This window comes from Caloenas nicobarica, chromosome 1 (genome assembly GCF_036013445.1).
Source record: "Caloenas nicobarica isolate bCalNic1 chromosome 1, bCalNic1.hap1, whole genome shotgun sequence".
NCBI lineage: Eukaryota > Metazoa > Chordata > Aves > Columbiformes > Columbidae > Caloenas > Caloenas nicobarica.
Window position 1 is genome coordinate 7,109,480 of NC_088245.1, and position 23,174 is coordinate 7,132,653.

Sequence of the window (23,174 nt, forward strand, 5' to 3'; positions counted from 1 at the left end):
TGGTGAAGTCACAGAATCACAGAATGTCAGGGATTCAAGGGACCTCAAAAGATCACCCAGTCCAATCCCCCCGCCGGAGCAGGAACACCCAGATGAGGTTACACAGGAAGGTGTCCAGGCGGGTTGGAATGTCTGCAGAGGAGACTCCACAACCTCCCTGGGCAGCCTGGTCCAGGCTCTGTCACCCTCACCATGAAGAAGTTTCTTCTCATATTCAAGTGGAGCCTCCTGTGTTCCAGTTTGCACCCATTGCCCCTTGTCCTATCACTGGCTGTCACGGAGAAGAGCCTGGCTCCATCCTTGTGACACTCACCCTTTACATATTTATAAACATTAATGAGGTCGCCCCTCGGCCTCCTCCAAGCTCAAGAGCCCCAGCTCCCTCAGCCTTTCCTCGGGCCTGAGAACCGCACGGGCGGGCGAGGGAAGGTCTAGGCCGGTTCACCCTGACACGGGCCGCCCTCCCGCTCCAGCCGCCCCCGGTGCCGAGGCGATCACGGCCCCGCCAGAGCCAGCGGCTCCGCGGCGGGGCGGGCCCGGGGAGGGCCGGGCAGGGCAGGGCCGCGCCTGCCGCGCCGGCCCGGCAGCCATGGCCACCGGCGGGCTGTGGCGGCTCCGCAGGCCTTTGGCCGCGGCCTTCAGCAGCGCGGCGGCGGCGGGAAGCGGGCGGCCCGAGCAGCTGACGGTCCGGCGGCAGGAGAGCGGGGTCCGGTGGGTGAGGGAGGGGAAGCGGCGCTGTGGGCCGGGCCCCGAGGCTCGGAACGCGCTGATTATTTTATAATAAACCCTCTCGGTGTTTTTTTTTCCGGCTTTCGCAGAAATATTATCTTGAACAACCCGAGGAAGAGGAACGCCCTGTCCCTCTCCATGCTGCGGGCCCTCAGGGAGGACCTGCTGCACGACGCCAAAAGCAAAGAGCTCCGAGTGATTGTCATCTCAGGTACTGCCTCGCCTCAGGGCCAGAACGGCGTTAATCGGCACGATAAACCGAAATCTCTCACAGAATTACAGAAAATGGGACGGGAAGGGACTTGAGTGTTGTTTTGTGTACGTGCGGGGATCCTGCGTGCACCCTCACCCTTTAAACCTGCGCTCGGGCTGTGATTTACACCAGTTTCCACTCTCACGTACTGAATTCCTCATTCTTGAACACGGCAATCACAACCGGCTTGGGTTTTGTTATATTTTTGTTGATAGTTAACATGTCTAGGAACAAACACCATAGAAACACTTTTCAAAATGTCAAGGTCATGCAATCTGTTCACAGAGCTGATGAGCTTTTTCCTTTTGTAAAAATAACCAGTAGGTGAAATAATTGGTTTTAAAACTATATATAAATAATACTTTAAACAGAACAAAAGCCAGGGAAATAATTGGTTTAGAAACTATAGGTAAAGAATACTTTAAACAGAACAAAAGCCAGGGAAAAAAAATGGTTTAAAAACTATAGGTAAAGAGTACTTTAAACAGAACAAAAGCCAGGGAAATAATTGTTTTTAAAACTGTATGTAAAGAATACTTTAAACAGAACAAAACCCAGGTTCTAATGGTTATCAAGCTAAAGAAATAGCATTCCCACATCTTCGTTTTCACACAGGAGCAGACTGAGCTGGTGTGACTTTTTTTGCTGTTGGTGGCAGGTATAGATTGTAATAAACAGGGCTCACAAGTTTTCTTCAAATCTTGTGCTCTGTTTCCCTGCCCTAAGCCAGGATCAGCCTCGTTCTCTTTGCCACTGGTTTGTCAAAACTGGTTTTAAAGCTCTCCGATGGAGAGATCATAATATCAATACCGCAGTCACCCGTAACCTGCAGATGTAAAACATTATCTTTCAGAGCCTATTACAGTTTTCTTCCATTTAGGTATTAACCTGTGGAGTTCTTAAAGATAATGAAACTTGAGCTGTTCTTAAGCCATCTTTTTTTCCTCTGCTATTTTAAGATAATCTTCCCTTGCCCCGCTTCCAAACATCTCGGAGGAGTAGGTTTATTATTTTAAGATGCTTCTGTTTCCTGTACATAGAGGAAAACACTGTGTGTTTGTGCACACAAGCATGGGAGTAAGCTAACTTCACAGGGGTCAATTTAAATATATATATTTTCAATATTTCATACAGCAGTTACAGGTTTTGTGAAACACTTCAGGTTTTTCTTTGGAATTATGGTAGTCTGGGATTTTGCGAGCACAATTTCAATTGTTTTTTTGTTTTAGTTAAAAAAGATATTGCATGTTCCTGTTGATTTCCAATCCTGTTGCTGAACGGAATGCAAAAGAAGAAATCTCAAGAAAATAAAAGACTTCTCAGAGAATGCTCTGAGTCTTTAACATAGACTTTGCAGTGGATTCTTCTTCAGTGAGGCACAAATGCAGATGTGATTAATTTCTAGAAATGTATTTCTGATCCCATGAGCTGACGGACGTTGATTGTTTGGTTATTTCTAGATAGAACGTACCGCAATAATCTGGTCCATAAGAAACAAATGCATAGGTAAGGTTGTGTCTGCATACTTGGAGCTGGAAATGTCACTTCTATACAAATGCCTGAAAAATTCTGAAGGATTCAAAAGCATCAAATTGGTTTATTCTAATGGCAGATCTCCTCAAAAAAAGGGAAAACAGTTGTAAAGATGTGTATCCGTAGAGGGTGTTTTGATCTTAGCTGCCACTCTAGGCAAGCAAATCCAAATCTTAGGTCCACAGAAACCTGCTCGTTTGCTGCCCAAATGCTGGACGTGCTTTTTGAGATTCTCTAGATGACAGTTTTAGTAGTGGAGGAAAAGATGCCCCAACAACCCTACTGGTTCTCCTCTAGCAGAACAACCCTTTTTCTTTTTTTTTTTCCTTTTTTTTTTTTTTTTTTTTCCCCATTGTGGCCTTGAACGCCATGACACAAAAATCTTGCTGCTTATTTAGCAAAAGTTAATAATTAAGTTTGGGTACAATAAAAAGGGACTAACTGTATTTATTCATCTGAGAGCAGCGCACTCCGTTCTTGCTCCAGCTGACTAGTTCACGTTGTACCAGGGAGCTGTGCGCTACAGTATCCTTAAAAGAAACTGGGCTCAGAGGTGTGAAGTGCCTTATTTTTAACTGAGTTAACTTGGAATGGACATAAATCTAGGCCTTTAAAAGTGTTATGGGTGTTACTGTGGTTAAGTGTTACATTGTGGCGATTTAAAGTTGTTACAAACTCCAAAAGGCAATATTTTGGAACTCTGTGTGAAACTCCCAAGCTTCTTGGTTTTGACCATCGACACCTTTATGCCTTTAGCTGGGGCATTAATAAGCCGCTACCCCTTGTTTCTTGATTAATTCAGACGGATTTTCCTGAAATGTTTTGCAGCTGAAGGACCTGTATTTTGTTCCGGCCACGATTTAAAGGAACTGTCAAGTGAAGATGATGTGAAGCATCATTCCCAAGTATTTGAAATGTGCGCAGAGGTAAGCGGTTCTTCCCAAGTGCCACCCCTTTGCCTGGTATGAAAAGCAAGCAATGATACTGGTTTAAGGAAGGACAGCACGGTTCATCTGCCAGCTAAAGCACAGGCTTGCTCCACAGCCCTTGCTTTTTGCTGCTCTGCCATTTTAATAGCTGATTCTGGTGAAATTACATTTTTCGGGAAGTTAAAGCGAAACCTGGAGCCTTTGGAGGGAATGGTAAAAACCCGTTTGATTGTAACAGCACTAAAAATGACCCCTAATCCTGCTTAGTGTGACCACAGAAAGTAATTTGAAACCTTTTGCTCTAGTTCCTCCAGTAATAACGGTCTCTATACACATTGTCAAGCCCATATTTAACAAATGCTCTAAAAGCCAAGTGTGAAAGTTACCACTGAAGGGCCTTCTGTGTAATATGAAGTAATCACCCTGGCAGCCTTGCTTGGATTTCAGCCGGGTACGCTGATCACAGAGAGGTAACCACAAATATGACTAAATGACATGTTGGTCCCTTCATCAGAAAGGAGCCAAGGTCCAGTAGTTTAGCAGCCAGTAGTTTAATATTAATTTTGCAGTTGCAGGGCACAATTCGAGTACGTTGTCAGTGGAAAACTGAACTGGGCCTCTTGCAGGTCACAGAACAGGAAAGATCAGGCAGAAAAAAAAAAGTGAAACTTATTCCCTATAGCATGAAATCAAGAGTTGGTAAATTTTTCACTTTAAGGACCAGAAGAATTTGAATTGTCCTGTATGTATATCTAGCATTTTGGCTAAATTCAGGATTAATGAGTAGTATAGCAAGCTTAACTTTGATTAATAAAGAGAAATAGCAAAAAAATAACAATGTCAGCATTTAGAGTTAAAAATAAGCCTAGCTTTCTTTGTGAGAATGGTGCTGTACTGTATATTAAGTTTAGTAAGAGAACATTATTACAAATAAAAAAATGGTGCACAAATTTCAGATTAATATTCCTGAAACCATGGAATTCAGAGATGGGGAGATATTCAAAACCCAGCTGGACACAGTCCTGGACAACCTGCTCTACCAGACCCTGCTTGAGTAAGGGGGTTGGATTTGATGATCTCAAGAGGTCACTGCCAACCGAAATGCTTCTGTGAAACTGGCAATGCGAGTTCGGGAAGAAATTAAATATAAGAGATGAAATGACACTTGAAGTGATCCCTTTTCTGATGTTGATGGTAGTGATAAGTGTTTTAACCTCTCTGTCTGAGTATTCTAAAGGGATTTAAGTTTCTTGTAAGTCACAACTCACTAATATCCCCATGGAGGAAGAAGGCTATGCTGTTAAATAATAATGGCACTTTAGAGGCAAACAGAAATAGAGAAATTAATTTAGGCTTTATTTAGGACCTGACTAATATCTAGATTTTAGTTGTCTTTCCCAATGAAAAATTGTTTTTAAACAAAGAAGAACGGAGACAAAGACCGATGAAATGCAAAATTGAACGTAGGTAATTTTACCTAAGCAACATAAAATTTCCTAGACTTTGTCTACTGGAGAAAGTGAAGTAGCAAATGAAAAGTTATTATCTTGCTACTCTGTGCTAATATGAGATTTTTTTTTTTAATCCAGATAATGACTGTAGTCATTTAACTAGCATTTGCTATCTTCAGGCATTAAAATTAGGTGAGCTTGCTTATCCCCACTGTATGGAAAGAGAATCTGAGTTAGAAAAGTTGGGACACATTTGTCTTTCTTAACTTCAGCTATCTGAAGTTGGCTGTCCAAATGTCAAGAATTATCTGAGAAAAAGAGGGAGCAGTAAAGAGTTGAGTGTGTTTTTCCACCTTGCATCTAATGCAAGCACGAAATATTGTTCCCTGGCAGGTAAGTCTCTCCCTGGAATGCAGAGTAAGCCTAGAAAGACATCCAGTGATTGTTTGGTCGAGATCAACCCAGGCTTGAGATCATGCAGAAACCAGCAAGAGGCTGGTTTGAATTCTTGGGACAGAGACTTTTATTAAGTCAGTTTTGTGTTATGAGGCAAATGAAGGTGGGGATGGTGTGTCTCAGATACACATCTACCCACAGCCAGGAACGCTAGACCTGAAGTGCAGAGCAGCCAAGCTCCACGCAGGTCTGATAACATGTGTTGCTGCCTTTCATTCTTGCGTTTTCTGTTTCCACTGGAGTTAGCAGGACCAACTCATGCTACATAAACACAGCTGAGCAGCTACTGGAACAGCAGTGATCCTGTGGATTAGAACAGGTTTTGCAGATAGCTTACTTCTTTTACTGAACTCCAGTTAATAAAGCCGAAAAATGTACCCATTAGGTGTGTGAAGCAATTGCAAGTTTTAGAGCAGGCACTGCTTAAATTTTGTGGACTTGATAGGACAAGGGGTAATGGCTTTAAACTGAAAGAGGGTAGATTTAGATTCGGTATAAGGAAGAAATTCTTCACCATGAGGGTGGTGAGGCACTGGCACAGGCTGCCCAGAGAAGCTGTGGATGCCCCATCCCTGGAGGTGTTCAAGACCAGGCTGGACGGGGCTTTGAGCAACATGGTCCAGTGGAAGGTGTCCCTGCCCATGGCAGGGGGTTGGGACTAGATGGTCTTTAATGGTCCCTTCCAACTCAAACCGTTCCATGATTCTGTAACTGACCACTTTCTTTTGTGCACGCAGGTTATGACTTTAATCCAGAAACTTCCCGTACCAGTGATTGCCAAAGTGAATGGCTTGGCTACAGCGGCAGGCTGCCAGCTGGTGGCGAGCTGTGACATCGCAGTGGCGAGTGAGAAATCTCAATTTGCTACTCCCGGAGTAAACATCGGACTGTTTTGCTCCACACCAGCTGTGGCCTTGGGCAGATCTCTTCCAAGAAAGGTAGGCTTCCTTCCCAGATACTCTTTGTAATTTTGCAAGAAGTAGGTTCCCATGTTGGGAGTTTTAGTTCCATTGCCTAAACTTTATTTTCCTGCAGTAGAACATTCAAAATACTTCATCGCAAAAGACATCTTCATAACTCTTCAGACTGGGAAAAAAACTAAAGGGATGAACTCTGTTTAGGGAAAGCAGCTTCCTACTGATGCGATTCCAACCAGCATGAACTCAAACCAGCAGCACAGCAGCTCAGCGATCTCTTTCCTTTCCAACAGGCAGCTTTGTGCTCTAGACAATGTTCTCCCCTGATGAGGACACCCCTGCAAGCTCAGGATATTGGTCCCACCGAGGTATCGATTCTTGCCAGGCAGTGACATTTCACTGCCAGCAGGATCTGCCTGGGTGAAGATCAAGAGGCTTTAAATAGCATCTAAAACCCTCCTATACTTTCGGCCTGATTTGTTCCCTACTGATTGCAACTACACATCTCTCACTGCATAAACAATGGTAAATCTGTAAAGCTTCCATAACTGAGAAAATAAATTTTAAGTTCTGATCCAGCTGGATTGATGTGGGCAGACTCTCCAAGCCCAGCAGGGCTCTGCCGAGATGCAAGGACTTCACTGGACAAGTCCAATTGCTGGATAAAAGCTTCAACTTTAAATTTCCCATTTGTAAGGCCATCCTGTTAAAATATAGTCTGGCTGTGTTGTTTGTTTTCTTGGGGTTTTTTGGGGTTTTTTTTAAGTGTGCTATAGTGTACACTTATAACTGCTTCTGAATTAGTATTTCTGGGTTTATGATTACCTTTTTAAAATGCGTGAGAGAGACTTTTCTCTGTCCCACTTTTCAAAGTAGCAAGAAAGTTCCTTACAGTTCTCAGGATTACTGATTTTACCTTTTATCAAATGAAATGTTGCATTGTTTGTAGCTATCAGAGCGAAAATACCAATGACTATAATCAGCTTTTATCATTCGGGCCATCGGTCAATTGCATCAGGAGTCATGGAAAAAAATTCTTATTGATATATAACATTGAATAGTCACTGAGTATTTGTTTTTCTTTTTAATTTGAAACCTCAAGCACAAGATGCTGGAAGCAGCAGGAGACTGAAATAGATGTGGCTATAAGAAGGACACATTTAAAAACACCCCGACCCACCTTAAACTAAGGCAGGTGTTTTAGAAACCTACACATTCACATAGTAAGTCTTTATTTATCATTGTATGTCCAGCTTAAAATACTGAGTTCAGTCATTTGACATTGTGGACCATCCACATCTCAATTCCTACTGTGATCGTTAGAGATTGTGGGTTTTCGAAAAGACACCCAGAGGTGTCAGCCAAAGACAGCTGGAATCAGCGGGCAGGTTTGAAGAAAGGCCAGCTTTAGACCAGGCCAGCTTTAGACCAGGCTAGCTTTAAACCCAGTCCTACTCTTTGCTGAAACTTCTTAACACTTCCGTGGCAGTTTAAGAGGCCAAAAGATTTAAATCTTACATTTGTCAAAACAGTAGCTTAGATTTGAAGGAGGAAGCTGAAATTCCCCAAACAAACCAAACCAGTAAGGCAGTTGAATTGACTTAATACAATATTTTTTCTCATTCAGGTGGCATTAGAGATGCTTTTCACGGGTGAACCTCTTTCTGCTCAGGAAGCATTAATGCATGGGCTTGTCAGCAAGGTGGTACCAGAAGACAAGCTGGAAGAAGAGACCATGAAAATCTCTCAGAAGATATGCAAGAGCAGCAAATCCGTCCTGGCTTTGGGGAAAGCCACTTTTTACAGACAGATGACACAGGACCTCGATACTGCTTACAAAATGACTACTCAGGTCATGGTTGACAATTTGACTTTGAGAGATGGACAGGAAGGTATTGAGGCTTTCATTCAGAAACGGAAGCCTGTCTGGTCACACTCTCAGGATGAGAAGAAATGAATCCTGTTTCTACCCTGTTTCCCCAAAAATAAGACCTGCCCCGAAAATAAGCCCTAGCATGATTTTTCAGAATTTCTGAGGGTGCTCGAAATATAAGCCCTACTCCAAAAATAAGCCCTAGTTACATTTCTTTCAAAAAGTCAATTTAAATAGTGTCCAAGCAGCTATACATGTAAAAAAGTAATAAGTTTTGGACCAAAAATTAATAGAAGACCCTGTCTTATTTTTGGGGAAACACGGTAAGCTAAACTTAGCTGTGCTTTATGATTCTTCACATAGTTGCCTTTGAGAACTGTATTCTTGTTCTTACCAAAAGTTAAATTTCTTATATATGCCAAAGCCACAATAAATTTATTCTAAGTATATAATGTTAAGAAAGATCAAACCCATTTTTTTTTTGGCAGTGTATTTAATCTATGGTTTTAGAAGGAACTCTGTGCTGCAAAAATCAGTTTAAGATGTCCCAGGGAATCACAGGGACTGGGAGAGAGCTCAGATCATCTTGTTCAGTACCTGTCCCCCTAATTCTGGATAAGAATTTCCATATGTTGTTATTAATAAATAATTAAAGGGCTTGGACACATTCCAGAGATGATGGTAGTACATATCATAATGGATTCCAATACTGTTCATGTGTCACAGGCAAAAGCCTGTAACAGTAGCCTCCTTATGAATGTATCTGTTTATGAACTGGATCATAAACCAGTTTGTCTCCCTCAGCAAATCCTGGTTTTGCACCATCAGTTTGAGCACTTGTCCCAGCTCTAGAGAACTTTGCTGTCGACTGCAGCGAGGCTAAGCACGGCTTGGGGGTGTTTAGTTTGGAATGAACACGCTGCGAAAGCCACTGCCTGTGGGCTTTGGCAGAGATTCTCACCTGGCATTGTCTTGACCCAGCTGTAATTTTCAGGCTGTGTCTCAGAGTCTTAGATGTGTTAGTTGGAAAGTCCATCCTTGTGCTCCAAGCTGGGCTTTTACCAATGCCATGCATTTAGTCTTGACAGCCTCCAACAGCAGGGATTCAGCTGCTCCTCTGGTTAATGTCACAGTGCTGTGCAGCCCTCTCGGTGAAAAAAAGAATTCTAAACATCCACTCTGAGCCTCAAAGCAGCAGTTTGTTGGCCGTTGCCCCTTGTTACGTTATCTGATGCTATTGAGAAAACTTCAGCGCCATTATCTTTGCAGCTCTCTCTCACAGGCTGCAGTCAGACCACGCTTAGACTCCTCTATGCCAGACTGAACAAGTCCAGCTTCCTCCACTTCCCTTGTAGGTCATGTTCTCTGGGTAACGCACCCTCCAGTGGACCAATTCCAGTTTCTCCCCATTCCTTTTGTCCTGGTTGTGCCAAAACTGGCCTGTATTCCAAATATGGCCTCACCAGTGCTGAGCAGAGGAGAACAAAACATTTCCTCTACCTGCTGGCCGCTTTCAGCCAGTCGATATTGCTCAGTCTGCATTTTGTGTATTTGTAATGAGAGTGTGCTGTTGGCTCGTGTTCAGCTGGGCATCCACGGTAAGCATGGTTTCAGCAGGACTGCTGCTCTGCCAGTCAGCTCCTTACCTGGTCTGGGCCTTGAGGTTTTTCCTCCCCAAGTGCAGCAACTTGCATTTCTCCTTAGATTATGGTTTTTCTGGATTGAAGCCGGACCATTTGGTTCATCAGCTAATCCCCCAGTTTCACATCATCTGCAGTTTGCTGAGGGTGTGTTATTGATGACAATACTGAATGATACGAGCCTCCGTATTGATCCATAGTGACAAACATGGGATGGCCTCTCAGCAAAGACATTTTTTCTGAAGTTCCACACGGCCAAATCCTGAATGTTCACAGAATCACAGACTGGTTGACGTTGGAAGGAACCTCTGGAGATCATCCAGTCCAACCCACCTGCTAAAGCAGGTTCACCAGAGCAGATCACACAGGAATGCGTCCAGGTGGGTTTTGAATGTCTCGAGAGAAGGAGACTCCACAACCTCTCTGGGCAGCCTGTTCCAGGGCTCTGGAACCTCAAAGTTCATCCATTCCATCCTTAAATAGGCATCTAAGACCAGGTGAATCACTGTATGGATGGGCCTTTTTTTCTTTGTTGACAGTAAAGTTAGTCTAAAGTGTTTAGACTCAGGTGTCTTAAGTTAGATCAGATGAATCCTACCTAGAGCTCCTAAACTCCAAATGTGCAAGTACCGTGAATCGAGAAGGATGTTTGGTCCTGTGTCCTTGGTTCCCTGTCTGCGTGAGTTAGTTCATTCCTCAGTTCTCCTCTGGAGTGAATCAGATACCCAGTAAAGTCCTGGGACAGTTCTCACCGGGATCAGTTACTCTCAGCCAGCGTGGACGGGTCTACACCAGCTTTGGTTCCTTCTGCCTTTCACAGTGCCCTCGTACTATCCCCATAAGCCTTGCCTAACTCTCCTGAGCATCCTCAGCATCATGCTAAAAAACGAATGGGAACTTAAACTTGAATTCACCATTAAAAATAGTTTGTTTCTATAGGAATGTGAAAAATGGGGATCATTGGGAATAGTTGTTCTAAAAACACAAACTTTTATTGTTAGCACTAGAAAAGATTGCTAAGTTTTATATAAACTCGCCTAGTTTATACAGGTCAGGAACTGTTATGAGCAGTTAAGAGATAGAAGGGTTAAATCTGAAGCCAAATAACCTTCATCATGTCCTTTTTAATGCAGTAAGATGTTGCACTTAGACTCTGTTCCCACATGCTGCTCTAAAAGCATTAGGAAAGAGTAAATTGTTTTTAAAAATATTTATATTTAATGGCTATCTTGCAACTACTCAGCAAATCTCTACTTTTGTTCCAGGCATTTAGAAATAAGTACATTATCTGATTTTTTTTCAGAATTGTGCTCTTTCCAACTAACTGCAGTAATAAAATGGTTTCACTGGCCATCTTAAAACATGAGTGATAGCTTAGATTGAGCACATTCTTTCTGACATTTAGAAATTCTCCTTCTGTAATTGATTGCCATCTACACATTATTGTATCGGCATTATTATTAACTTCTGGTTATCATTTTCGAAGGAAAAAATCCGCATTTTTAAAGAATAATTACTTCTTTTGAAATGGTTGTACTGCAATGGAATCAAATTCTGGTCATCTTATTCCTGTACATAGATTAATTGAATTTGAAGTGCCTCGTAAGACACTAGTATTACAAAGACATATATGTATCCATAGCATTATTTGCTATGAGCAGACTCACATTCATGGAAGTGCCATGTAAAGCTAAGAACGGGCATTCTTTAGCAATACAAAACGGTGATGGGAGGGGAAATTAACTACCAAAACCACAGTTCTGGTTGTTTATAAGACAGGCAGAGAGTAGGAGTATTGCCTTATCCTCGGATTTCCCTGTAAAAGACCAAACACAGCAATACCTCAAGCTCCTTCACAGTTAAAATCCGTGGAAGCTGAGTAAGGGCAGCGCTCCGGACAACTGAGTTCAGATCCTGCAGAACACGTCTTTTCTAGGCTCATGGTCTTTTTCAGTCTAATTCGCAGGTACGACAAAAGTTTGTGTTGTACTTCCAGACCTTGAAGAGAAAAATATATTTATAAGTACATTTCAACTCAGTTTTCACAATGTTTGTATTATTTTATGCAATAAAGTAATTGTGTAGTTAGTAATCATCTGTTCCAAAAATGGTGGTGTCCGCAAAAACATTTCCCTCCTGCTTGAACTGCCAGACAGAAAAGCTTCAGAAGATTTTAGAACATTGTTACACTGGCCCCTGTGGATTGACAAAGCAATATCATTTTTCATTTCTGACTTGTGTGGGATTTTTATCTTTGCCCACATCTGCGTTTATTGTTTAATTTCACAGATTTACAGGCTATCCCTGGGAAACAGACCGGTCCCAGAATTGTTAATTAAGTTCTACAGCCAAGAAACAGCAAACCAAATGATAGATTGGGAGCCTTAGCGCTGTGGCTATCTGCTGCCCGAGGAGACAGTGCGTCCCAAAATAGCAAGGAATCTATCCCTTGTCACCCCATTCATTTTTATTAAATGAATCTGCTCTGCAGCGATTCCTGCCAGGTAATTAGCCTAGTTTCAAGTGATCCTAATAGCATGTGGCATCCACTCAGCCTTCTCTGCAGACTAAGTACGACTCCATCTGTGTGCTGCCTCTAGGATGCAGCTTATCAGTGCAAATGACAGACAGGGACACGTGTTCTATTCATATACGCAGGAACAGCTGGAAACGGGTCAAGAAAATGCAAACAAGGAATTGCCAGTGTGAATGAAATTAAATGAACTATCCAGCCACTGACCTCAGAGTCCATGGAGGCCTTAGAAGAACAGCTTTGAGCCTTTCCCTGGAAATTGTAGAATCATAGAATCGTTTTGGTTGGAAGAGACCCTCAGGATCATCAAGTCCAGCCATAACCTAACTTTAGCACTAAACCATGTCCCTAAGAACCTCGTCTAAACGCCTTTTAAACACCTCCGGGGATGGCGAGTCCACCACTGCCTTGGGCAGCCTGTTCCAATGCCTGACAACCCTTTCTGTGAAGAATTTTTTCCTAATATCCAATCTAAACCTTCTCTGGCGCAACTTGAGAAAAGATGCATAGGCAAAATCTGGAGGATACGATCTCATCGCTTGTGATGTAACTTCAGGATCCCCTCATGAAGTAGGCAAATAAATAAGCCAAGGTGCAGTGAGAGCTGGAGTAACGCTCGGCACAAGGATGTTCTTAATTCATGGACCAGGCAACAACCTGCCCCACCACATGATTTGAAGATAGAGTTAAACAGAGGACTCAGGTGATGGGCAAGTTATTTATACCTTCCACTTTCCACAGAGCTGAAGAACAGAACAGGACTTTATATAACCTTTTATATAAACTTTGTGTGGTTTTCTTAAGGCCACACAACTTGGAATTCAGCAGACTGGGTAAGATTTAGTTGTGCATTGGTTTGGATTAATCACTCATAGCTGTGGAGGAGAGAACTTGAAAGTATGTACTACAAAGGCACAAAAAGCTGGACGTAGTTAACATTAAAAATACATGACCAACTCATTGGCAAAAGTCAGCATCATAGTTTTTACCATCTAGCTCATGATTTCTGGATGGCAGCCCTGTGTCCTTCACAGAACTGCCTCTGGGTAATTCTTATATTGTCATTCCTGTATTGCGGATGGGGAAATTGAGGCCAAATGTGCTCTGCCTGAGGTCTCACAGTGAGCCGGTGGCACCGTAACAGTCCTTGTACTGCTTCAGCAAGAGTTTTCAGTAAAATCAGCAGAAAAGCAGGATGATTGCATGCCCTGAAGAGACTGCAAAGGCTTCTGAACAGGAATTATGAGCTACTGCATCAAAGGCCCCATGCTTGACATTTATTGGCTTTTTGATGAATGTTGGGGTAATTTTCCTGTCAACAGTTTCTCATTAGGAGCCTGGCAATGTTCTTTCTGACCATTATCTTGCTCAATATCACATTGGGTTGCCACGAAGAGCAGAGATTTTTTGTAAAACCCATCTATCTCTGTAGCTGCAAAATTTTCTAATAATTCTACATTTGAATAATCTCATGGAAATGCTGGCTGCCTTCTCTAAGCAATAAGGGCAAGAGACAAATGGTTAAATTCCCATGAAGACCTAAGCTACAGGGCAAATCTCATACTGCAATGAGTAGGATTCATTTGTCTTGATTTCGCTGGCTTTGCACCTCAATTATACTAATTCTGAATTTAGCCACTGAGTAACACATCCCCCTCCTGTTTTACAGTCACAAAGGAGGTAAAAAACCACCGGAGCTGTACCTTTCTCTCTCTCCATTGTATTATGTACCATCTCCCAGCTGATTGTTGTCAGTATTAGGAATAATTTTTGTCAAATCCATAGCTTTTATAAAAAGAAAATAGTAGAAATGTATCCCTAATAATATTGTGTATTTGAAAAGGGGAAAATCATTAAATTTGATGTGGCCAACTGTAGTAATTTTTATTTTACGACTTTTAAAATGTTAATACTTATTCTAAATATTTGTATACTGGAGCTGTGATAATGGGAGCTTCATAGGGTTATTGTATATTTTATTGATTATGTTTGTCATAGAGAAAAGAATGAAAACAAAATCAGATGATAAATTCAATTTGTAGTACTAAAATTTAAGTCAGATTAATTGGTTTGATTCATGACTGTGGTTCATAGCTAGTTAACACAAGAGACTTTAATCTTCCCTCCTTAGGCAGGACAGTGTTTTCAGCCTGCCGAACCCAAAACTTGTAACGCTGTGGCGTTAACTGAAAACAAGAAACATTCCTGTAGCCAAGATCAAAATGCAACCAACTCCTTAACTTTTCATAGCAGAACTTGTTGGCCTTAATACAGATAGAGATATTGATCTTATCTGCTGGTTCTGCTGAAGGAAAGTCACCTTCTGGAGAGGCAGGACAGGTATGGATGGCAGCACCTCAGCCTGTCTGCAGCTCCGCTCATTAGAGCCGTATGTCAGGGAGGTCTGACGTAATGGGCCGTGTCTCAGAGAGCGGAAGCTCCAGTCGTACTCTGCCTTCTGAAGGAGTTTTTAAGGACAAATTAACTGCAATAAGAGAATGTTGACATTCAGGCTGCCTCAGCTGCTGATGACAGAGAAGGCATTGGGTCTTCCAAAGTGGCACTCGGGTTTTGTTCCAGATCTGGCCTCCTATAAACAATTACGGTGGATGAAATCATTTTTTGAAAGGTGAGCGATGTCTTCCCTGTCAACTCTGCACTGTCAACATCAAGGAGAATGTGATATATATTAATACCTGCTACAGCCTTCTCCACTTCCTGGCCCAAAATCATTCTCAGTGCAGACACCGAGTGATGCTTCTGGAAAGAAACAATAAAGGATTAGTAAGATGCATATAGAACCCGGCAGAAAGGAGAAAGCAAACGAACACATGAAGTCATTCTCCTAATGTGGTCTTCAGTCTAGATACAAATACTTTGTTTCTTGTTCCTGTTTAATGAAATATACTACTCATGCCACTAAAACTTAATCATCTGTTGTTTAAGGGAATTAATCTTATAACAAAAATCTCTATTCTGAGTGTCAGGATACAGTATAAAAATCGACATGGCAAATACTTCTGAGTTAGTCTCTCTTCTCTTTCATGATCTCACTAGATTAGGTTAAAAATATTTTAAATTTTTTTTTGGTTTCGAGTCCTTAGTATGAAGTCAGAACACTTACTCTGTTTTTCACCTCTCTCTCCTTCGGGGTTAAGTTTTTAGTTTTGTTTGTTTGTTTTGTTTTTAAATGAATGCTGAAATTCTTACCTAAGTACACGAATCTGGAAAGCTTTACAAAATACCATATATCACATTTTAACAACTGGTAGCACTGGCATAAAGACCAGAGAGGGGGAAAGCATCAGGTTTTAATGCAAAACCTGTAAGAAATGAACAAAATGTAACAGATTAACAAAGCAGAGTAATGAGAGAATTTGGTTGTCTGAAAGAAAGTCCTGCAGAAGAAGTACTGAGGTGCTCTTCAGAGCACTGGAAAACTGACCGAGTTTACCCCTTTTTCACTGGGACCAGCAAGAATATTCATGCAAGAACAATGAGCCCCTTATTCATTAACCTGAGGTTATTATTAATTATCAATATTGTTACTTATTATCCTTGTTGCTATTTTTCTTGCTATAACCTACCTAATACAGTGACACCACCACAATTCAATAATTTAAATTTTGATGTCTCCTCCCCACAGTTGGGCTTGGAAACTGTTCTTAATTGCTGAAATAAGAAGCCTCTGTTGCTTGAGTTGGGGAATAGCATTTGTCTGACAGCAAGAGTAGATTTTTATCCTTTTACATAGCCTGTGAAAAAACACATGTACTCAGCAGGGTAAAATGGAAGCTGTCGAAGATAACAGTCCTTTTTGTTTGCTGTCTGTGGATATTCCTGTAAGCTTTTAGTCTTTTTCCATTTATTCAGAGAAGACAATCCAGGAATACTTCCATGGACAGCCTGAAACCTTTATGAGGCACTGGATGGCTGAAATGCAACACCAAATTATTCAGTGCTTACAACTACTGAACTAGCAAAATCCAAATAGTAAATTTACCCCAGCAAAAGTCCTGGTAAAGAACTCAATAGCAGTTCATGGGCTAAAAAAAACAGTTAAAATGTCCTAAACCTTTCTGTCCCATTCATTACTATAATATTTAAATACAATCCTATAAGCCATTTGTTAGACAATTCCGAAATGTAAACAAGAGGAAAAAAGATTTTTAAGCCCAGGACCAAAAAAAAAGGAAAAAAACCAAGCCTTGATTCGCTTCCTGGCTTTCTCACAAAAATCCAGTGTGACCTTGGGCAAGCTGATAGAGAGAGAAAAGAAACATGACTGTCTAGTCCAGCCTCCTATTTACCATAGGTCATTGCTTCCTGGCCTGTTTACCCCAATACGCCATTTGACAGAATTGCAGCTGTGGCTGAGCTAAGGAATTATCTAACTTTGTGAAGAAAAAAATTAAAAATAAGAAGAAAAAGAACATGCCAACAGTGTGATCTGTTTTCCTTGCTGTCAGAAGTTGTGGCTTATTTCTCGTTTGAATTCATCAGACCACAGTTTGCAGGCAGGGTACAAGAGCTGCCTTTTTGTGGGTTTCAGCTAGATCTGTCAGTATCTCAGCAATCTATATGTAAAATAAGGCTGATCATTCTATTTTTTTCCACTATCTTTTATCTATCTTGTCTCTGTAGACCACAAGCTCTCCAGGGGAAACTGGCTCTCACTACGCGTACATTAAGTGATTTGCACAACAGCTTAGACTGGACTCGTCTTCGGTGAGGGATGATTGATATGTAACATCTAAGTTACAACAGTGAGAAAGACATAAAAAAATAAAGCAATAAACCTCAAAAATCTCAGTCTTCAGTTTACTACAGATCTTCAGAAATCCTTGTTTGTTGTACAGCAGAAAATATGTAATTTTTATTATGAAATGATGGCACTATCTAACAAACTGTCAGCAGAGGGCATTAACAGCTCACATCTTGAAGCAATTCCTGGTTAGCATGTTAGGCCAGTTCTGCCCATGTCGTTTTTCTACTTGACCGCTCACCAGGAATGAGCTCTGAGCAATGTGTGTGAGAAAGTACTCCTGGAGTTATGCGAGTCATGGGTCTAAACTCTCTTCTCTCCTACTTTCCCTACAGTCTTTGCACCTTCACTGACTGCATTGGAGGACCAGTTGCAATCCCATAATCAAGACAGGCTGGCTGCTTGGTGTCAAGTTCTAAGAAGATCTTTGGAAGCAAGAGGATGTTCTGCTTTAAGAAATACACCTGTGAGAAATACAAATTGGGGGACCTGGACTATTCAGCAGAGCACATTTTGGGAAAGCCTGGTTGTTTTGGCTTCCTAGGTAGTTTTAATTTTAGATCTGAATGAGTTTGTGTAGATTGGTAAGAGGTTCTGGAGGGAACGAGAGATTCACAAAAACCTTCCGGGAGACTGGATTGGCAAGTCAGGCCCAAGAGGTGAGCAGAATGTGACAATCACGCCTTCATGCCTCAGATTTTCAGGAGTAGGTAGCAATCCAGAAGATGGGTCTCCCAGCCAGAGTTCAGCCATCCAGGATCTGTGTGGCCTCTTCCAGCCTCCTTAAAAGGTGAACTAAGTGACACCATCTCTTCTCTCTGTGACTCAATTTCCCCACCTATAAGGAAGTTATGAAGTTCTCTGTGACACACTAACAGCAGTGAATGATAAAAATTAATCAACTGTGCTGCTCACAGCTTGGTGATGGACTAATCCACTTGTCACACTGCTGGCCCGGAATCTGCTGAGTAGAGAAGAAAATGCTGAAGGTGTCAGTCCAGATGGACTGTAAATGCCAAGGCACAGAAAGTAAAAATATTCTCTCAAATCCTCTCCCAGCAGGAACAATATTCCCATTGTAATGCCGATATCCTGCCAAGTCATTCCATCCCTCAGGGCAGGTGAACACTTTGCAGGAGTCTGCAATGGTAATCATTAGACTATTGTAAATATTAAAGAATACAAATGCCAGATGTCTCTTTATCTGAGCTTCAGCTTTACACCTGGCTTCATGAAAAGTAAGAAAGCATGACCACCCATACTGATATCATTAATAATATTCAGGATTTCAGGGAACACTGGTTATCAGCCTAACTGATGCTCTCCCAATTCCCGGACTGTAGAAAACGGATGGGGAGCAACTATATTGTTCAAAGCCACCACTGTGAGGCAAGTCGATAACTTCAGGCATCAAAAGAGCCAGTAAATCGGGCTGTGCTGAAGCTGCAGAGGAATTCAAATAAACAACATTCAGTGACCAGCTCTGGAATGCAGCGAACCCAGCTAGGTCAACAAGCACACCGATAAGCCTGCAAGATGACAAGCACGGTCCAGCCCAGACTGAACATCCAGGAGCCCACGATAATGGGGTAGAGGTTATGTCACCTTTGGGCCCGGCAGCATCTGGGTAACACTCACCAGCGAACAGAGTGGAAGATGTAACTTAACTGCTTCATCAGTTTTTACTACGAAGGCTTCACTCATACCAGAGTCATCCCTATCAGTCATGATTCAATGCCTTTTCCACGGGACAACCCTTGGTCTTGTTGTACAATTGTGCTTCTACACAGCTGAGACAGACGTGATCTGTGCCCTCTGTTTCATTTTCCTCTCTGCCACCTTTGATCATTCTCTGACTCAGTAGGGAGGCTTAAGCTGGTTCACGCAGAAGACATTTCAGACTATGGCCATCTGTAACCACAGAAATTGAGCCACTGCCAGTAATAACGCTAAAAGCAAGCAATTGAAGCTTTGAAACAAAAAGCAGATGTTACCTCAGAGTGATAAGCAGCTATAATAACAGACCTGGCAAGACAGTATTTCAAGCCAAATGTGCTGAAGAAATATTTTTGCAACTTTTTTTGGATATCTTTTCTTCAAAGCTAAAATGTTGGTTCTGGGAAAAAGGTACTGAACATCAGTTTTAAGGAAAGTTGTTTTTCTTTTTTTCTTCTTAATTCAAAACTTATACCTTAAAGGGTTTACACAAAAGTTTAAGCATTTCCATATAGATGAAAAAAAACCCATTCCTTTACGTGGACAGAGAGTTCCTGTTAAGGTGGTGTTTGCACAGAGGATACAAAAATAGCTGGTAACATAAGTATATGCGGGATGCCATTAAGAAATCAGGTGCTAATGAGACTGCTCAGGACTGATTCATGACAGCTCTGTGGCAGTTCCATGACAGCTATTCCAGGAGGTGTCTCCAGCAGCCATGAGTCAGATCCCGGCCTCTGTGTCAATCCTTCTGCAGGAAACTCCCTGCAGAAAAGCTGGCAGGTATGTCCTTAAAGGCAAAGGAACCATGGTCTTCCCATGCTTTAGCTCTTCCAACTTCAAGAGCAGAGCAGAGAGGCAGCTTGGAATGGGAACAGATAAAAGCAGCCCAAGAAGTCTCTGTACACTGGCACAGGCAGGAACCCATCAGCATTGTAAAGGTACAAAAGATGGCTGTGAGCCAGTTCTGTTCCTGCTGGTCCTTGAAATGATGTTGGCTCTGACACCCTTGTGATCTTGATCATAGGCCTAGAGGACAGACTCTTCACTGCCTGAATTAAAATCCCACCCTTGGTTGCTCACAGAATCATAGAATGTCCTGAGTTGGAAGGGACCCACAAAGATCATCAAGTCCAACTCCTGTTCTTGCATATGACAACCCCACAGTTCATATCATGTGTCTGAGGACACTGTCCAATTGGTTCTTGAATACTGGCAGGCTCAGGGCCATGACTACCTCTAGGCACGGTTAACGATTATAATTTTTTAAAAGGCCTATAATGATTTGTTAAATGATGTTGAAAATGGTCGTTTCATGAAACCAAGTTACAAAGCGTCCCAACAAACAAAAGCTTTGCACTGTACTTGCTTTTCAATGGAACAGTTACAAGCCATCCATTTGTCACCTCTTTTGGGCCAAGAACAATGCACTAACATGTACATACCATACACATACAGGTGCCCTATACCATGCCATTTGTTGATGGGCCCAATGCCACTGTGTGATGGTTTCCTTCCTATCATTTGCAGCCCGTGGACTTCACAAGAACGGCACCTACAGTAGAGTCTGCAGGGAAAGCAACAAGTGAACCAGCTGTAACCCCCCTCTCATCATGCTCTTCCTCTAGCGATGCAGTCTCAGAGAAGCAGCACCCTCCCTTGTGAGAACCAGCAAAGCATCCATAGGCTTTACCTCCCAAGAGGCAGGGCTGGCAAGAGAAAAAGGGATTAGTGCCAAGGTGACCTCACCTGTTCTGTTTGTACCGATGTTATTCATAAAAAACTTTTATAGCTATTAAAGAAAAATCCAATATTAAAGACAGGCAGTGTTACTTTGGTATTTAGCATTTGCAAGAGACCCGGCATGGCTGGAACTCAAAAAAGCCTCCAGCATTCAAACCATTTTCCCCTGTTCCCAGGGTCATATTCTCTGACTAGCCTACTGCAAAGATCCTCATATCTGGTGTCTAGCTGCCCAGCCAAAAATGATATCCAAGCCCAGAGCTAATTATCTAAATTCTTTCTATAGTTATAAAGAGGAATAAATGCTTCAAAAGATCAAAACACCCAAAATGCTGGGACATGCAGAGCTCCAGTAGCCAGGAGGGAACTGATGTCTCCGAACGCTTGACCTTCAGGCATAGGAACAGGCTGCCCAGGGAAGTGGTAGAGTCACCATCCCTGGACATGTTTAAAAGATATGTAGATGAGGTTCTTAGGGATCTGGTTTAGTGACAGTGTTGGGTTAATGGTTGGACTCGATGATCTCGAGGGTCTCTTCCAACCAAAATGGTTCTATGATTCACCAGAGAACTCCTTGGAAGCTCGAGTCTGACACATTGTTCTGACCAAAGGGATATTTTCAAGAGGAGAACAGGTCACTGTTTTCCTCTTGAAACTCACAGAAGATTTTAAAATAAACTTTTCAAATGTTATTTTGCACTTATATATAGTGACTTTGCACTTATTTAAGGGCCTGAATATTGCTCTCATCTTGATATGAGCCTTTTTTTGATATACCTTTTTTTTTAGTCAGGAATGGTTCTCCTATTCCAGTTTTAGAGGTGCACACGATAGCAGTGTCCTGACCTTAGAAACTAAGCTGCTAGTGCAAGGTCTGGTACTAATTGTCACACTATCTCTTCCATCTGTCTTAGCATCAAGAGGAAAAGGAGAAAGAAAAAAAAAAGCAAAAAAAAAGCAGTAACAAATGTGCTTTCATTCCTCACTTTGAAGGGTGAGATTTCCCTTTTATGGGGTGATTTCTCAAATTATTTACTATCAGAGCCTGATATCTTTAATGGTACCTTCTTTTACCAAGAGAACAAAATATTTTGTAAAAAAGCCAGTTCTTTGCTCCTTGCCACTGCCAGCTGCATGCAAGTACAAAATTACAAAGCACTCACTTAGATGAAGTGAATACTTCATTAAACAATTAAGCAATAAGGCAGAACAAAGGCTGTGGTTTCCAGGCCTTGTTCTGTAATTGTATCCTACAGCATTAGGAGAACCAATGCTCAAGCACAGGGCTGCAATTTAGGCTGGGATTATCCTCTAATAGCCGTCTCCTGTGGGATTAGAGGATTGCCATGATGGGGAATTTTTTTATCAGTCAATGGCAATGTAAAATACATTACGTGTCCTTGAAGGTCTAGAGGTGAGGACTGCCATCCCTCTTTCCTCCTTGCATCTTCTTGCTGTAACGCCTCGATTAGAAGCTTTTATCTCTGCTTTCACTTTCTGAACCATGAAGTTTATCCACCAGCCCAGTTTCTATGAAGATACAGTACATAGAAACCCCGCTCATAAGTACATATCACTGAGTCTCCCCAAACATCCCGTGGACACTTTGAGCCTGAGTGACACTGAGGATGGAAAATGACTAAGTCATGATGTTCAACAAGGTTAATTTTGTGCTGAAATTTTCTGTTCGGCTCACACAATGTGTGTATCTAGTGAACTTGCAGGTCAAACTGAGAGGCACCTACAGAGATAAGGCAGATGCAGGTTTAGAACGCTGATAAACAGAGATTGTTTGGACTGCAAATGAAATTTCAATGTCTAAAGTCCATCTACATTCTGCTATAGAGGTCTGAACTCCTTCCTTGATCTAGTACAGGCCTAATTCACCTCCTAATGAAATTACCAGGATTTGTTCCGCTGACTGGAAGCTGACCCTGAGCAGAGCCCACAGCCCTACCAGAATCCCTTTCCAGAAGTTACAGAACATCCTGGATGACAATGGCAAGACCTTACCTCAAACATGACATATAAGGAACCCCTCCATGCTGCTCTCCTTCTCCATAAACTATTCATTCTGCTGAAAAAGAAAACAGAGCTCAAATGCAAAATACAGCTCACTGTATGACGGGACACCCTGTCCTTGGAAATTGGAATTAAGATCCAGACTCATATCATGAGCCAATGGAAGACCATTAGAAGAATTAACTTTCAGTTCTAACAGGAGTCAAACACGAAATTAAAACAAAACAAACAAAAAATGTAAAAAAACCTACAAAAACCTACAACAATTTTAAAATACAAGTTTATTTCCGAGTATATGTATTTTATGCTCCCTTAGAATAAATCATCTTGTATTTTTATTTGATTCTACTTGCATTCTTCCCCGTTGGAAATAATATGATAAAAATTTAATTCAATTCAGTGACATACGTCTCCTTTCCCCACAGGAAAATAAGTTGCATCCACTTCAAACTCATTGGAGTCTGACACTGGAAAACAACCAGCTGTCTATACTCATTGGGATGTAGGAGAGAACGAACTATCATTAAATGTCAGGAAACACGTTTTAAATAGTAGAAGCCAAGCAACAGCTACCAGGTACACATTTCTAATTGGGCCACTTTCAACCGGATACT

The 23,174-nt window shown here is 41.8% G+C and overlaps 2 protein-coding genes across 2 annotated transcripts in view; one reads left to right on the top strand and one right to left on the bottom strand.

Moving 5' to 3' along the window:
- The window catches only part of NUDT5 (nudix hydrolase 5), a 254,472-nt gene that overhangs the window by 58,338 nt on the left and 172,960 nt on the right, over positions 1 to 23,174 (bottom strand). The window lies entirely within an intron of this gene.
- ECHDC3 (enoyl-CoA hydratase domain containing 3) lies at positions 537 to 8,815 on the top strand. The gene is made up of 5 exons (XM_065649859.1): positions 537 to 711; positions 819 to 940; positions 3,344 to 3,441; positions 6,089 to 6,289; positions 7,896 to 8,815. Exons 1-5 carry the CDS (start codon positions 590 to 592, stop codon positions 8,223 to 8,225), a joined length of 873 nt encoding a protein of 290 aa, XP_065505931.1. The 5' UTR covers positions 537 to 589; the 3' UTR covers positions 8,226 to 8,815.

Bases quoted from the DNA above. Each gene is read 5' to 3' on its own strand.
- ECHDC3 (XM_065649859.1), top strand. From the start codon at position 590: ATGGCCACCGGCGGGCTGTGGCGGCTCCGCAGGCCTTTGGCCGCGGCC. The intron at 712-818 runs GTGGGTGAGGGA...CGGCTTTCGCAG, and splicing joins CGGCAGGAGAGCGGGGTCCG to AAATATTATCTTGAACAACC. The intron at 3,442-6,088 runs GTAAGCGGTTCT...TTGTGCACGCAG, and splicing joins TATTTGAAATGTGCGCAGAG to GTTATGACTTTAATCCAGAA.